This window comes from Nilaparvata lugens, chromosome X (genome assembly GCF_014356525.2).
Source record: "Nilaparvata lugens isolate BPH chromosome X, ASM1435652v1, whole genome shotgun sequence".
Taxonomy (NCBI): domain Eukaryota; kingdom Metazoa; phylum Arthropoda; class Insecta; order Hemiptera; family Delphacidae; genus Nilaparvata; species Nilaparvata lugens.
The window spans coordinates 38,479,179-38,495,872 of NC_052518.1; the positions used below are offsets into that span (position 1 = coordinate 38,479,179).

The 16,694-nt window shown below is 32.7% G+C and overlaps 2 protein-coding genes across 3 annotated transcripts in view; both read right to left on the reverse strand.

Annotated features, from left to right (window-relative positions):
- Positions 1-1,610: 1,610 nt before the first annotated feature.
- LOC111064388 lies at positions 1,611-8,921 on the reverse strand. 2 transcript variants are annotated; one of them, XM_039443232.1, is made up of 5 exons: positions 8,777-8,921; positions 8,202-8,366; positions 7,324-7,488; positions 6,686-6,850; positions 1,611-4,463 (listed from the first exon to the last, which is right to left on the reverse strand). In XM_039443232.1, exons 1-5 carry the CDS (start codon positions 8,796-8,798, stop codon positions 4,111-4,113), a joined length of 870 nt encoding a protein of 289 aa, XP_039299166.1. In that variant the 5' UTR covers positions 8,799-8,921; the 3' UTR covers positions 1,611-4,110. The 2 variants fall into 2 exon arrangements, with proteins under 2 accessions (XP_039299166.1, XP_039299167.1); XM_039443233.1 differs by lacking the exon at positions 6,686-6,850.
- A 5,399-nt stretch (positions 8,922-14,320) lies between these two features.
- Positions 14,321-16,694, reverse strand: part of LOC120354565 — a 4,601-nt gene continuing 2,227 nt past the window's right edge. The window contains exons 2-3 of the mRNA XM_039441910.1: positions 14,873-15,090; positions 14,321-14,703 (exon numbers count right to left, since the gene is read on the reverse strand). Coding sequence (XP_039297844.1) covers positions 14,699-14,703; positions 14,873-15,090 — 223 coding nt within the window. The 3' untranslated portion in view covers positions 14,321-14,698. The remainder of the gene's footprint in view (positions 14,704-14,872; positions 15,091-16,694) is intronic.

Consider the following 16,694-nt stretch of genomic DNA (forward strand, 5'->3'; position numbering starts at 1 on the left):
TAAAGTACTTACTGAAAATCAACGTTGGGGGTGAGTAATTTCCATGAAAATTTGGGCTTAAGGTAAAAGAAAAAAATTATGGTTCGATGAAAATTTATATTTTACTATTTAGTTAACTTTTTTATTAGACTATATTTGCAGTGTGTTGATTTATTTTGACTTACCATATATAGTTGTATAGTCTGTCCAAGCAAAGAAGAGCCTCTGGCAAGATGAGAAAATGAATCCAGCTCGGTCAATATTGGTTCAAAAATTATTGATTTGGTCACTAATTGTAGATCAGAATTTTTCCTACAATTGAGACTGAATAAATAATTTTTGAACCAATATTGACCGAGCTGGAGTCATATTAAGGTACAATAATGATAGATCCTAGAATTCTGAGCAAAAAAATCATTGGACCAATATCCTACAAAATAACTCACCCCTAGAAAACTAAATTGAAAAAATTGGTCAAAAAAATATTGACTTTGAATAATATTAACTTTTCAAATATTGGAATTCTTGGAAAATAGTTTTTAAGATGCCATTAAAGTACTTACTGAAAATCAACGTTGGGGGTGAGTAATTTCCATGAAAATTTGGGCTTAAGGTAAAAGAAAAAAATTATGGTTCGATGAAAATTTATATTTTACTATTTAGTTACCTTTTTTATTAGACTATATTTGCAGTGTGTTGATTTATTTTGACTTACCATGTATAGTTGTATAGTCTGTCCAAGCAAAGAAGAGCCTCTGGCAAGATGAGAAAATGAATCCAGCTCGGTCAATATTGGTTCAAAAATTATTGATTTGGTCTTTAATTGTAGATCAGAATGTTTCCTACAATTGAGACTGAATCAATAATTTTTTAACTAATATTAAGTGAGCTGGAGTCATTTTCTCATCTTGCCAGAGGCTCTTCTTTGCTTGGACAGACTATACAACTATACAAGGTAAGTCAAAATAAATAATAGCTGATTCAAAGCATCTATTTTATCTTTCAAAAACACTATAAAGGCATAGCTATATAGCTAATAAATGACAACTCCAATAAATTGACTGCATCAGCTGTTGGAGCACACACATAAGCAGACAAAACCACCTAATACTTTGGCGTCAGCTGTAGGTACCACAGTGCGATTAAATCATCAAATAACAAACTGAAATTCCTTTTATCTACGGGTGAACCATAATATTCCTTTTACGTAATCACAATTTGAATTGAAAAGGCTATCATTAAGAAATGGAATTTTGGACCGTTGCATAATAGCTTCATTATGCAACGACTTTGTTCCTTTTCCATCAAAATCCTCATTAAGCCACGACTTTGTTCCGGTTTCATCACACTTTTTCTTTCAAACCACAGATTTGTTCCTGTTTCATGTTTCATCATTCCCTAAGGTACGATTTGGTTTATGCGTAGCGTCAGTCGTTATCGATCAGCTGTAGCCAATCACAGCTCTTGCTAGAAAAGATCTCACAGCTGGCCGTCGTGACGTGCATTGGAAATCGTGTATTTTTGTAGATAAAATAGTGTATGCAACGGTTGTATTAGGCCTTTAAACCACTCGTGAGATATTTAGAGCACTCGCTGCGCTACGGCTTGCTCGTGCTCTAACTTACATCTCACTCGTGGGTTAAAGGCTCTCATTATACAACCGTTGCATAAACTACTATTTAATCCTTGTAAACAGATGTTTACTTCTTTCTTATCCATCCTTGACTGGTCAACTGTCATAAACTCACTAGTAAGGGTAGGATTCTCCAAAAAAGTTCACCTGAATTTTTAATTCAAACTATCAGCTGCTAGTGTACGGTCAAATTAATATTTTTATCATCATGTGTTTCAATGGTTAGGGGAGCCAGCTGATGATTTAAACTGAAATTCAGATCAACTTTATTGCAGAAACCAACCCTATGAAGAGAATTGCAATGAAAATTATATCAACAGAAGTTTAAGCGTACACTACCTTCCTGCTTTTAAACTGCAGATATGCAAATTATTTATTTATGTTAGAAAAACTAATTTACGCTATTCTCAAACTCAATAGACAATAGTTATTCTTCAATAATGCTTCAACAGAATTATTTCAACCAAATTCGGAAAAATACTTTTTGGAACTAACATTGAAAGAAAAGATTTATTTTGAGAATTGTATATTTATTTATTGTTCATAAATTCATACAAAATTTCAATTCAATCAATATTTTTGAAAACATGTTTTTTTCTTATGTACTAATTATAAAAGTATGAAGTGCCTACACAAAATTCAATGTTATAAAAATTTGAAACCAAAAAATCAAAGTAAGCAATATAACAGTTAGCAAAGTTGTCAGATCCAAATCTGAATTTATGAATACATGATCTGAATATAAAATCAAATATATACATTCTTGGAACTTGAGTAAAACTCTTGTCTTAATAGACCTACAACATTCAAATAAAGTTGTTTGAATAGGTTGTTCTATCATATTATTTGCAAGTGAAATATTTTTAAATCTAAAGATATAGTCAGGTTGAGCAAAGAAGGCACTCTGGCAAGAAAGGAAAACAACTCCAGCTTGGTCAATACAAGTTCAAAAATTACTAATTTAATCACAAATTGTTCATTAAAATTTGAAACGAAATTTATAATTTTTGAACCTATATTGACTGATCTGGAGTCATTTTTCCATCTTGCCAGAGCGCCTTCTTTGCTTGGCCAGACTAGAAAGTTACAGTAAATGAGATAAAGCTTGAAAATGAAGGTTACTTCTTGGAAGAAACTCATATCTTTGGTTACAATAAAGTTTGAAACACCAGTACAAAAATATGGTAGTAGAACTTCAAGTTCATTAATTCGTACATTTGAATTCAATCAAAATTTAAAAGAACATTTTGTTTCTTATGAACTAATTATAAAAGTATGAAGCTCCAACTCAAAATTCTACATTTGAACAAAAGCTAGCAATTTGAAAAAATCACATACACCTTATTGTTGTCAATGGATTTCTGAATACATGTTCTGAATATGAAATCTACCATAAAGACACACACATAAATGTCACAAAATATTACATCAATCTCTCAATACAAAACTCAAATAGAATTATGTTGAAAATTGTCATATGGTTTACATTGTTATGCTTTAATTGTAAATTGTAATATGTGAAATAGTATGGTTATATATTTCCATAAAATAACTAAGAAACTAGAAATAATATAAGAGAGATTTGAAAAAACATTATGGCAATGCTCAATCAATGTTTTCGACACGAAAATAAGAGCTTTAATGTGACAATTTATTGATTATTAGTTTGTCAGTGTCTTATTTGTCTGGATGCATAACATTTTTATGTTTAAAATATTGTTAAAACAACCCCTAGTTGTCCGTAACTCTTGTTATGTTAAAACTGTGATTAAATGCCACAAGAACCAACCAGAGAAGGCTCTTTTTTAAAGAAAGGTTTCTCTTATTGGTTTTTGTGGCATTTAATCACGGTTAAATCTTTACAGACTTATAAAAAACTATAATCTATTCACGATGGCTTGAGACGAGATAAACAAACGCTGTGTGTGTGTGTGTGTGTGTGTGTGTGTGCGAGTGAGTCTGGGGTGGCTTCGTTTTAGCCACGACATAAACAAGTCACAGCAATGCCGAAATCCCAAATTTTGTCGTCGGGGAAACCGAAATTATTATGGCTGTAACCAAAGCATTGACACAAGACGTTCATAAAATTCGTTCAGAACAAACGTTTCATAAAACGTTTATGAACGTTTTTGTGTCAATGCTTTGGTTACAGCCATAATTTGGGTTTCCCCGACGACAAAATTTGGGATTTCGGCATTGCTGTGACTTGTTTATGTCGTGGCTGAAACGAAGCCACCCCAGACTCACTCACACACATGCACAGCGTTTGTTTATCTCGTCTCAAACCATCGTGAATGGACTATAGGAATTATTGCTGCATGGAATGGGTCTCATTTCATAAAATTTCTACGAATTTTCTCCTTATCTGAGGTTGAAATGGCCAACTTATTGGTCACAATGTTACTTACATAAGTGCATACTTGTTGTAAAGATCGATATTTCAAAGCCGGCTCTTCATCATACATAAGTTTTATAATTTATTTTTTATATTTATTTATTTATTTACAGCACACATGTGTATTATTGTTTGAAATGGTTTGCGGCTCATCTACTGACAACCTCTTTGTTGGTATGATAGACTGCTTGTGAGAAGTACTATACATATAATTACCTTCTTTTCGTAGTTTGTTAGAAATTTCAGCTCGTTTATGAGCTCTATCTTTCAAATTCTCTCCTCTTATATTGAGATATTCTTGCACGGATTCTTCATCACGATGAACTGCTACAAGATGTCGACCGAAGTTCGTAATGAGTCTTTTGCAGTAGGGGCAGCAGTTTCTTCGAGATGACTTTCTTTTTCTGGAAGCTGGTGAATTTCCTTGAATTTGATTGGCCGAGTTTTCCTTATTGCCTGAAACAAAATAATCAAATAATTATTAACTGAGTAGAAAATATAATTAAAAACTAATCTCATATTCAAATTATGAATTAGCCTTTCATTGTTGTGCTCAAGTTTTTTTTACAACCAAAGGCATTAAAAATTACTTTTTATTCAATTAAAATGTTATTAATGTGTCTCACAGTAGTAGTGCAGCTGAATTATAATTTTTAATAAGTCCTCTACTACCACTATAAATAAACTAAATTTATGTTTCATCTATCTACTACTTTTGAACTAGAGATTCAGAGTAGGTTTATATGAAAAAAGTAATGCAGATTGAGTTTGAAATTAACCTTTGCCAATACAGATGTAAAATACCCGGGTATTCAAAACTCGGGGTAAATGCCTACAGTTCTACAGAAGCTCAATGCATGTTTCTATGTATTTACTTGAAGTTATGATAAATCTTAGAAAGTGAATTAAAATAGATGGAAACAAATTGGAAATATTGAAATCTTTTGATAGTGCCTGAAATATACTTCAAAGTCAAACATATAACTTGAAAAAATCAATTCATTGATATATTCATTTTCTTGACATTTTGAAAATGAAAGGTCTATTAGCATAGATTGTATAACAACAGCAAGTGTAATTTTAGATTGTAAGAAATATTTTTCAGGTCTTCTGGATGAAGGCTTTTTATGGAAACGATCCTATTCCTGAAAAATATCCTCACGATAAAATTTCACTCAATATTTTCCTGATGAAGTATGCTAATAGTGATCCTAATTCTCCAGAAAGATCAAGCGTGTTACTGTTCTCTTGAGAATATTAGTCCACTTATTGATATTTATAATACTTAGCTTGAATAATACTAGTACCAAGAAAGAAATTGTAATAGGAATCTGATTAAATAGAATAATTGAATAAATAGTCCGTTATTTCTAATGGTACAGATAAATTGGAATAGAACAAATGTGATTTGAGATTTGAAAAGTGTTTTTAATCAATTTGAAGCTGAAATAAATTCAGATAATACTATAGAAAACCAATAAGCTCTTAGGATTTGTACTTTCACAAATCACATTCGCTTGTATCAATGGCATACAGTAGTTGAATGCTTTCTCAATGAAGTCAATCTTTGTCAAAGAAATCATGACAGCACCACATGAGAAAAATAGTGAACATGATTCAAGTGCTTTTTCGTTATGTTGTGATTTTTCTTCAGAAAATGGATTGCAAATGGAACGTGATACAAAGTCAAATTTCCCACTCTTTGAACTCTGAGTAATAATTATTATTATTTGAAACTATTTTTTCAATGATCTGTTGTAGATTTCAAAATTTTCACTTTATGAATTTAAAGAAAGCAAGTACAATACTTGAAATTATACAAGTTATTACATAATGAATGGCATTTGTAATAAGCTTTTGGTTTATTACCTGTAGATTTGATGTAATTATATAAGCCTGTTAAGACCCATATCATTGTTAGGTCATCATTGTCGGACACGATACGAGCGGAGAGCGGCATGTTAGGCTAGTTGCACAAACACTGCCAGTTTTTTGCCGTCCCTATAAATTTTACTAGATTGATTGAAGCTTGGCAAACATATGATGTGTGTGCAACTAGCCTAACATGCCGCTCACCGCTCGCCGCTCGTATCATGTCCGAGGCCTTATTATTGCAGCATGAAATTGTAAAAAAAGCAGAGATGAATTTTACATCTTATAAGTTGAATTATGAATAACATCAACATTAATAAATAACAGTTTTTAACCATCACATGTGGAAATTTGTATTAATCAATTAAACCAATCAATATTATTCATTATTGTCATTCATAAAATGTGATTCCAATAATGTTTAGGTATTCATATAAACTCTCCAAGATTTACCCTCTCTGAGGTATATGTGATTCAAAAACAAAATAGGAATTGTTCAATATAGCTTAATGATATTGTACTGAAAGTAGATTGATATAGGGTAGGATTACATGAAGTGTTATCACAGAGACAATGTGTTGCCCCATGCCACACCGAGCTGCCTTTAAAGTGCGTCCTCATTAAGGCTGTGATCATACAACTAGCAAGTATTTGCAAGTGCATTACTTGATTACTACATTTGGAAGTATCTATTAGTTAAAACAAGAAACAAACATAAATATAATTACCTATGACCTCAATGTCATGATATAAACCTATTAATAAATAAATTGTCAACGTAAAATATGAGATGTGCTTACACCTACCTGTTGTATTTGGTGATGACTGTATAAGGATGTTGTTGATAGCCGTGCATGAGGAAGTGGTGTCGTGCTTGTCGTTGCTTTGCGCCACAATTGAAGAGGAAGTCAACCCAACTTTCTGACAGCAACAGTGACTTAGATGCATGGGTGAGACTCTCTGGAGCACTTCTGTAAAAACATCAAATAGTGTCGAAATTTTTTAAAGGAATCCATCCTATTTCATTATCAATGGAAAAAATTAGAGTAGAACATCCTTACATTATCACTATCAGGGTATGTTTACAGAACTGGCAAGCTTGAATGCTGTTTTGCTTGGTCTAATTTTGATTTAATGCTAAATTTTTCAACAAAACTGGAGCCAAGCTAGCTAGTGTTGTAATCACATACCTACCATTATATCCTCAAGTATAAAATATTATTAATATTTCTCACAGCTAAGTTCACACAATGATTTAATAGACTGGCATTTTTTTCTAAAATTGCCTTGTTATCGTATTGTGACTTTTACTTTGTGTCTGCGGCTCAACAGCCCACAAAGAGCCTAGGCCTACCAGCTGGTTGCCAGTTACATATTCCCAATCCACTGTTAATAAATGAATTGTCAAAGTAAAATAAAAGATGTGTATACAGTATACACCTACCTGTTGTATTTGGTGATGACTCCATAAGGATGTTGTTGATAGTCGTGCATGAGGAAGTGGTGTCGTGCTTGTCGTTGCTTTGCGCCACAATTGATGAGTAAGTCAACCCAACTTTCTGACAGCAACAGTGACTTAGATGCATGGGTGAGACTCTCTGGAGCCCTTCTGTAAAAACATAAAATACTGTTAAAATTTTTTAAAGGAATTCATCATATTTCATTATCAATGGAAAAGATTACAGTAGAACATCCTTGTATTATCACTATCAGGGTAAGTTTACAGAACTGGCAAGCTTGAATGCTGTTTTGCTTGGTCTAATTTTGATTTAATGTTAAATTTTTCAACAAAACTAGAGCCAAGCTAGCTAGTGTTGTAATCACATACAGTTTGACCAGCGAAAGAAAGTCCCCGGCAAACTGGAGCAATAATGGGCTAAAATGACTCCAGCTCGGTAAATATTGGTTCAAAAATTATAAATTTGGATTAAATTTGAAGACTACAATGTTTCCTACAATTTGAGACCAAATTCATAATTTTTGAGCCAATATTAACCGAGCTGGAGTCATTTTAGCCTACTATTGCTCCAGTTTGCCGGGGACTAACTTTCGCTGGTCAAACAGTACCTACCATTATATCCTCAAGTATAAAATATTATTAATATTTCTCACAGCTTAGTTCAAACAATAATTAATAGGCTGGCATTTTTTTCTAAAATTGCCTTGTCATTGTATTGTGACTTTTACTTTGTCTGTCTGCGGCTCAACAGCCCACAAAGGGCCTAGGCCTACCAGCTGGTTGCCAGTTACATATTCCCAATCCACTGTTAATAAATGAATTGTCAAAGTAAAATAAAAGATGTGTATACAGTATACACCTACCTGTTGTATTTGGTGATGACTCCATAAGGATGTTGTTGATAGTCGTGCATGAGGAAGTGGTCTCGTGCTTGTCGTTGCTTTGCGCCACAATTGATGAGTAAGTCAACCCAACTTTCTGACAGCAACAGTGACTTAGATGCATGGGTGAGACTCTCTGGAGCCCTTCTGTAAAAACATCAAATACTGTTAAAATTGTTTAAAGGAATTCATCATATTTCATTATCAATGGAAAAGATTACAGTAGAACATCCTTGTATTATCACTATCATGGTATGTTTACAGAACTGGCAAGCTTGAATGCTGTTTTGCTTGGTCTAATTTTGATTTAATGTTAAATTTTTCAACAAAACTAGAGCCAAGCTAGCTAGTGTTGTAATCACATACAGTTTGACCAGCGAAAGAAAGTCCCCGGCAAACTGGAGCAATAATGGGCTAAAATGACTCCAGCTCGGTAAATATTGGTTCAAAAATTATAAATTTGTATAAAACTTGTCAATGATTTATTCACTTCTTTAAATCTAATTTATTCTCTCATATTAAGGTTGAAATATGAATAATATAGACAAATATCTTACCTTTTTCAGAAAAATCGCCCATCCTTCAATCTTGATGAACACTGCTGTAAATATACAAAAGCAAATGATGTCAAATTCTTTTATGATGCCGGATAGTTGGATTCAGAGAATGTTGTATATAAGGATGGCGAAATGGTTGATTGGATGATTATATATATATATATATATATTATATATATATATATATATATATATATATATATATATATATATTTGTAGCATTCAACAGAAAAAATTTTAAAGTTTTACAATATAAATATAAACAGGATACACACGAAATGGATAGATTAGAAACACTTGAAAACTTACATTTAAACGAAAATTTCCGGGAGCTGGACCCCCTTTGTCAATTAAACAGTATGTGAAGTGGTGCAGATTTGAATATTCCAATGGTCGCGACCACAGAGATGCAGTAGAGATATTGTGTAGACCATAGAGCACAGACGAATGGAGGCATACTGATTGAAGGAGTATTATGGGATTAGTTGGTGGGCCATTATGGGTTACAAGCGGGAAATTTCAAATTTGAGTGGGTTATGGATAAGGAAAGGTGTAGATACTGAATTGATAGAAAAGAGGAGATTCAATATTAGAAATCCGAAATGAAGTTGAATAAAATTAGAAAATGGAATTATAGAATTGAATTGGAATGAAATTTATTTTTATTTTCATTCTTATAGAAAATTTATTTCTAAGAATGAAGGTTATATATTTAATAATATATTTGATAGCTGTGAAATTTTTTTTATATGATGAAAAGAGGAGATTCAAAATTAGAAATCCGAAATGAAGTTGAATAAAATTAGAAAATGGAATTATAGAATTGAATTGGAATGAAATTTATTTTTATTTTCATTCTTATTGAAAATTTATTATATATTTGATAGCTGTGAAATTTTTTTTATATGATGAAATTCATTTCAATTTAATTGAACAGTTGGTGTTGAGTTGATAGTATGGTACTATTGCTGTCTGTTGAAACTAGGACTAGAAGCAGCTACAATCACCCGAATAAAAGCCAATTCTTTCATCTTGACATCTATGGAGGGGGCTGTGGGAGGGTTGTCAAGATGAAAGAATTGGCTCCAGAAAATTTTTATTTTAATGTGAGTTTTTAATTGTCTTTAATCTATCTGTGTTATGTGTATCCTGTTTCAATTCATATTATAAAACTTTAAAGTGTTTTCTTTTATATATATATATATATATAGTCCTGTTGAGACTAGGACTAGAAGCAGCTCCAATCACCCGGATAAAAGCCAATTCTTTCATCTTGACATCTATGGAGGGGGCTGTGGGAGGGTTGTCAAGATGAAAGAATTGGCTTTTATCTGGGTGATTGGAGCTGCTTCTAGTCCTAGTCTCAACAGGACTATATATATATATATTATATATATATATATATATATATATATATATATATATATATATATATATATATATATATAAAAGAAAACACTTTAAAGTTTTATAATATAAATTGAAACAGGATACACATAACACAGATAGATTAAAGACAATTAAAAACTCACATTAAAATAAAAATTTTCTGGAGCTGGGCCCCCTTTGTCAATCTGCAGAATCTGCACCACTTCACTTCCTGTTTGATTGACAAAGGGGGCTCAGCTCCCGAAAAATTTCATTTGAATGTAAGTTTTTAATCTATCTGTGTCATGTGTATCCTTTTTCAATTTATATTATAAAACTATAAGTGTTTTCCTTAATATATATATATATATATATATAACTATATATATATATATATATAGATAGATATATTTTTATATTTGTAGCATTCAAATGAAAAAACTTTAAAGTTTAATAATCTCTATACTTATAAAAGGCTAAGCCCCGACAGACTGAAATCACACCACAGCCCAAACTACTGAGCCTAAAAACTTGAATATATATATATATATTCAATTCAATTTATTTCCATCAGAAAAATACATCAATAGAACATTTACATCTCAATTCAATAACAAATTTTTTCAGGAAATAAATATTCCCTCATATAGACTATTGGTACGTGTCCAACTATTGGTCCAATAGTCTATATGAGGGAATATTTATTTCCTGAAAATATTTGTTATTGAATTGAGATGTAAATGTTCTATTGATGTATTTTTTTGATGGAAATAAATTGAATTGAATATATATATATATATATATATATATATATATATATATATATATATATATATATATATATATATATATTCAAGTTTTTAGGCTCAGTAGTTTGGGCTGTGGTGTGATTTCAGTCTGTCGGGGCTTAGCCTTTTATAAGTATAGAGATTATAAAACTTTAAAGTTTTTTCATTTGAATGCTACAAATATATATATATATTGTGATGAATCTTTCAAATAGATCTCATGAAAAGAGAGAAAAACTGTGATTACCTTTTAAAATGAAAGAATTTGCTAAAGGAATAGTTAGCGACCGAGCGATAAAGCTTACTTATCAATAACTGTATATTTGATAAGAGTACCGTTCTGTACTGAATATTTTTCTAGGAAAATTATTCAATAAAATTATAATTATTTTGCAAATAAAGCACAAATTATTTATGAATCGCTCACTGATTTTGAGGTTACACTTTGTTTACTATCGATCAGATGTTTTTCAAACAGTTCGAACGCAGCTGACTGATTCAAAGTATTGTCAAATGTCACGCTGGCTTCACGTAAGATATAATACCATCTCTAAAAATCAAAACTATCCATAAAGGATCAAGAATTTCAAATAAAAAAAAAAAATGTATGTGTTATCGTTGAAATTATTTATTATTTAAGGAATTATATTATATGTCAGGTCTTATTGTAACTAAATAGGTCATAGCATGAAAATATATTATTGATAAAATGGCAGAAATTAATTATAACAGTCTCAAACCTAATAAAAATTGTATAAGAATATTAATTTATTAATGATTTAATTCAACTGAACCACATGGTAATTAAATCTCTTTGGCAGGTCTAAGCCAATCATAGTGCATAGAAATAGCACCAAGAAGGTGATCGTTTGAAAGCAACACATGTTAATCTATTATCAGACAACAACCCTGCCTTATCATTTACGCTAGCACATGTACATTGTATGAGAGGAACTATGTCTATAAGATTAAGCAGTTTTAAGAATTACATGAATTGAATTATTATTGTAATTAAAAGAATTATATTCTACTGCTTGCCACTGACATCATGTTTACGTCACAAGCATTCTACCAATGGCAAATTTTTATGCAAATTATTACATCGAGATTCTGAGAAGCAAGGTCTAGCCTAGAAGCTTAGAGAAAAGACGGCACTTCCCTTTTGAAATCCTCACCGTGCAGATCTCTTTTATAGTTACCAAGACCTATTTGTGAAAATTTCTTGTTCGATTTTAAATGTTCTATTTGTGAGCCGATATTTTAGGCCAATTTATTTGTTATTTGTAAATTTCTGTTTTTCATCAATCGATAAATTTAAAAGTTTAAAGTAAATTATCCCTTAATTAATTTGGTGAAGGAAATATTAAATTAAAATTCCCCACGTGCTGAAACCGAAGCCGGATTGCCGCCGATCAAACGATTTTTGATCTAAAGAAGAAAACCACGACCGCCAAGGAAATTCACGTGAGTTATAAGTTTTAAAAGGGGCCCCAAATCTACGCTTCGAAAAATATTTCAGTGCAGAAACATAAATTTTTTCTTCATTAAATTATTGGCCACGCCGACAAGCGCTTTTAGTTATTAAGAGCCTAAAATTTATTCATATTAATTATAAGAATTTGTAGTTGATTAACTATCCTCCGCTGCCTGAACCACGACCCCGAGCATTTTTAAAAATATTTTATAATTTATTTTTTCACTATTTTTTCAAAACTGTTCAATTTTATCAATTGTAAAATTCTGTTGAATCACGCATGGTATCATGCAAGCACAAGAAAATTTTTAACTATTCTGTTAATGCTAAATTATTATCAACCTGTAAATCAAATTCTGAACCTGCACTGTATGATTACATATTTATTATAATACATTTCAGTTTTGTTAATTCGCTTTCTGAGTTGATTATTTCTTAAGCCTGTCAATATTGTGTCTGATACGTTCTATATCATCAAGAACCGATCGAATACGATCATTGGAATAATTGAATTGAGCTGGATATTGGAACAGGTCTAAGTGGATGTAGCGAGTGGGGTCAGATCGAGATATTTATTCTTTGTCCTTACCTGCTCATATATCAGCTTTTATCTGTTACCTACCTCGACTTAGGAGCGAACACATCAGTTGTACAGCAGATGCAGCCAGAGATCATACAGATTCCTACAATAGAGCTTAAAACCTGACAAGACTCTGTTCTCGAAGTATATTCTGAACGATATTTGGTCCAAATACCGTATCTTAATCCTTCAGAACTTATTAGAGACGCAGTCCCGTAAATTATCTACATCGGGATTTTTGCTCGACCTGTATGATTTTGTATGCTCATTCTTCACAGGTAATAATTTTAAGGTGTCCGTCTTCAGTGTTTAGCGATCGCTACACTGCTTATAAAAATTTCATCATTATACAATTTGTCATTAGAGGAATCAAGGGTGAGCGAGCGTTTAGGCCTCCCGCGATTCCGACAATTGTATTGAGTCTTGTAGTGGGTCAATCAGTCTGGTGTCACTCAGCGTCCTCACACGCCATTGCAAAATTTATAGCCGCTACACCATTGACTCAGTACAAGATTCACTCTACATGTGTGAAGCCATCAAACACCGCTCCACATGATTTGCCGGCCCAACGTGAGGCATTTGGATACAGACTACATGATTTGGCAAATCTCTCTACATATGTGAGGCGAGTAAAATACCGCACCACATGATTTGGCGCCCAACGTGGGGCATTTAGATTCAGCACTACATGATTTGGCGCCAACAGTGATAGGCATTGAAGAGGTGGATAATCGACTACGAGGATTATTTAGTTGCTCAGTAAACTATAGCGCTGACAACGGGAAAATTTTTTTTTTTTTTTGGAAAAAATCATGGTTGTGAATTTCTTCGAATTTAGTATTAACTGTTCACTGTTATATAAAATAACAAGTGTACCATACCCAATTTTTGAACAGAGAAAAGAAATTTATCGATTGATGAATTTTTAGAGAAAAAATCGAACTCAGAATTTTATTATTGTGTTATTCGAAAATTGGTCATACTATAAGTCATAGGTTTAAGAAACACCATAAGAAAGGTCATATTATTTGAAGAATATTAGGTCTATATTGAAACAATTTATAAAATTTTATGGAAAAGAGGATTGAAGTCATTTATATTTTTTAAAGTTTTTAAAGCATAAAGAGGGAAGCAAATTAAATCACGGATATATTGCGGAATAATTCAAACAGAACACTGCTGCTTTTATATAAAATTTTGCAAAGAATACCAGCCCTATATATAGAATTGTGGCAAGAAATTATAAGAGTAAAATATTATAATAATAGTAATAATAAATTGTAAGAGGCGTACCTTGTCATCGCATTATCCATATTGTATCCTTTATGTTTATCATTTTATGTTAACAATATTGCTAATTTGATTCACTTCATCACTGAACATATTATTGAAGCACACTTTTGTATTCCTTCACTTCAATGAATTTTTTACACTATTTCAACTTGTGGTCATTCATTTGTAATCTTGCACATAACCCCACATATTTGAGATCGTTTCACTGCACTCGCATCATTGCATCGTCCAATAAATTATGGAAGAACCACACCGCATCCTGGAGGCCACATCAGTGATTTCAGAGACAAAAGATGTCGCGCGGGAGAAACGCCCATGTACCACCGTTCCAGAAGTCCAGACGCCTGCACCTCACACCACAGAGTTTCCGCCGCCGACCGAAGGCTACATACCCACCCTTCCCATGCTGGATTGGAGCATCATCCTGGAAGCAATAAAACAAAGTTCTTCAGTAACACTGGAGCATTGAACAATATAAATAAGAACTACGATCAAATGAACGAAACACTAAACAATATAAATAAGAACTACGACCAAATAAAGGAAGTCAAACAAGCAAGCGGACGTGATACATGTATGGAAAACCAACCTACCGAAAATGTCAAGGCTGAAGTCGCGCCGCACTCTGCAGAACGCCGAGAGGGACCGGACGACATCGCCCGCCAAGCCGAGGACGACATCCATGGCATAGAGGGGCCAGCCGTACAACCGCGCGCCGGACACCAGGAGTCCAAGGACGTTGCCGACCACGTTGAAGAGCAGCCCGGACCGCCGACCGCCCACATCACCATCCATCCACTGAAGACAGCGCCTGCACATATAAACCCAGCATTCATGAAGATAGTCACCTAAACAATAGAAATGAAACAGAAACCCACAACAAATTGAAATCACAACTGAAAATAAAAACCTCTAAATCAAAACAACACACAAGTAAAATAGCAGCTCCACAAAAAAGAAAAATGGTCTCAAGAAAAATTTGTCTACACCGCCGTCATGTTAGGCTAAAATCTTACATCACGATTCCCACCGACATGCAGGGAAAAAGGGAGACGATATCCAGAAGAACCTACAACCACCGCAGTCATGTCCGGTTAAAATCAAGTAGACTGTACACCGGCATGCAAAAAAGGAAAATATCATTTGGAAAGACACACAGACACCACCGGCATGTAAGGTTTAAGAATAGCAAACTGCATGTTACCGGCCGACAAAGAGGGGACACGTATGTAAGAAGTGATTTACACCATCGGCACATTCGTTTTAAGCCAAGTTTTAATAAAACGGATAGTTGCAAATTGGAATTGGACCTTGAATGACACCGAATCAAATTTAGATGGGGGCTTGAGGAAGGAATAATATTTTAATTAACTGAAAGCTACGTTGCGAATTACACCAATTATCAAACACTTCATAATCACAGCCTACCCATTGAATCACATCTTGCAGACTAGCATCTTTCTACTGCTGCCTAATCAACAACATAACCTAACTTCGCCGCATCTCAGCTAATAATGAAATATTATACAATCCACTTCAAATGAAGAAATTATTATCAACTTTAATAACAGAAGAAAATAAAACTACGAAACAACTTTAAAAATTTACCAACCTAATCAAGCCATCCGCCTCATGTTACAATCATCACAGAAACAATCGCCTGGTACAAGCCGCACAACTGAAAAATAGAAACAAGAATTATATAGTATCTACGGAAAATAATTATAAATTAGAAAAACATGAAATTAGTAGTGAATAGGAGGAAAGAAAAAAACAAAGTTTATTTGAAAAAAAATGTGTAAATCTAACCTTGAAATACAGAATCAATAGAAAAATCTATTCAGAACCAACGCCTGTTCGATAATTTTCTTCGTCCCACCAACCAATGTGTGCGAAATCTAGAGTCAATGTATAGAATCAAAGCAATATCGTTATTTATTATTGTAACCTGTTATTTAATGTGGAATTATAATAAAAAAAAAAAACGCAACCAAAAATATATATTTATGTTAATTTGCACGAAATGCGCATGTTCTGTGTTATATGAATGTATCTCTAAAAAACTCCAAAGAAAATGAAATTCTTACCTTCAAATGTGAAATTTATTACTGTTGCATCAAAAGATCATGAAGTGAAATTCAAATTGATAAATGTAAGACTTAATATTTGTAACCAACGTTGATAAAAATCAAGAAAGCCATTTCAAGTGTAACCCCGTTTGTACGCAACGTACTAAGCGCAAATAAGGAATTGCTCGAGTCAAACGGTAGACGATTGTCAAGTCACCGAAGTCAAATCACACTCTCACCCAATTTATGTAAAAGCCAAACAAAGAGTCGAAACTTGTAATAACCATGAAAAAATGATGAAAATCTATATTTGTTGCAAATACTATTCAAATCTTAAGAAGTAATA

What these genes read in the sequence shown, in the direction of transcription:
- LOC111064388 (XM_039443232.1), bottom strand. Translation starts at nt 8,798, where the DNA reads ATGGGCGATTTTTCTGAAAAAG. An exon ending in GGGCGATTTTTCTGAAAAAG is followed by an intron (nt 8,367 to 8,776) that starts GTAAGATATTTG and finishes ATGTTTTTACAG; the next exon opens with AAGGGCTCCAGAGAGTCTCA. An exon ending in GTCATCACCAAATACAACAG is followed by an intron (nt 7,489 to 8,201) that starts GTAGGTGTATAC and finishes ATGTTTTTACAG; the next exon opens with AAGGGCTCCAGAGAGTCTCA.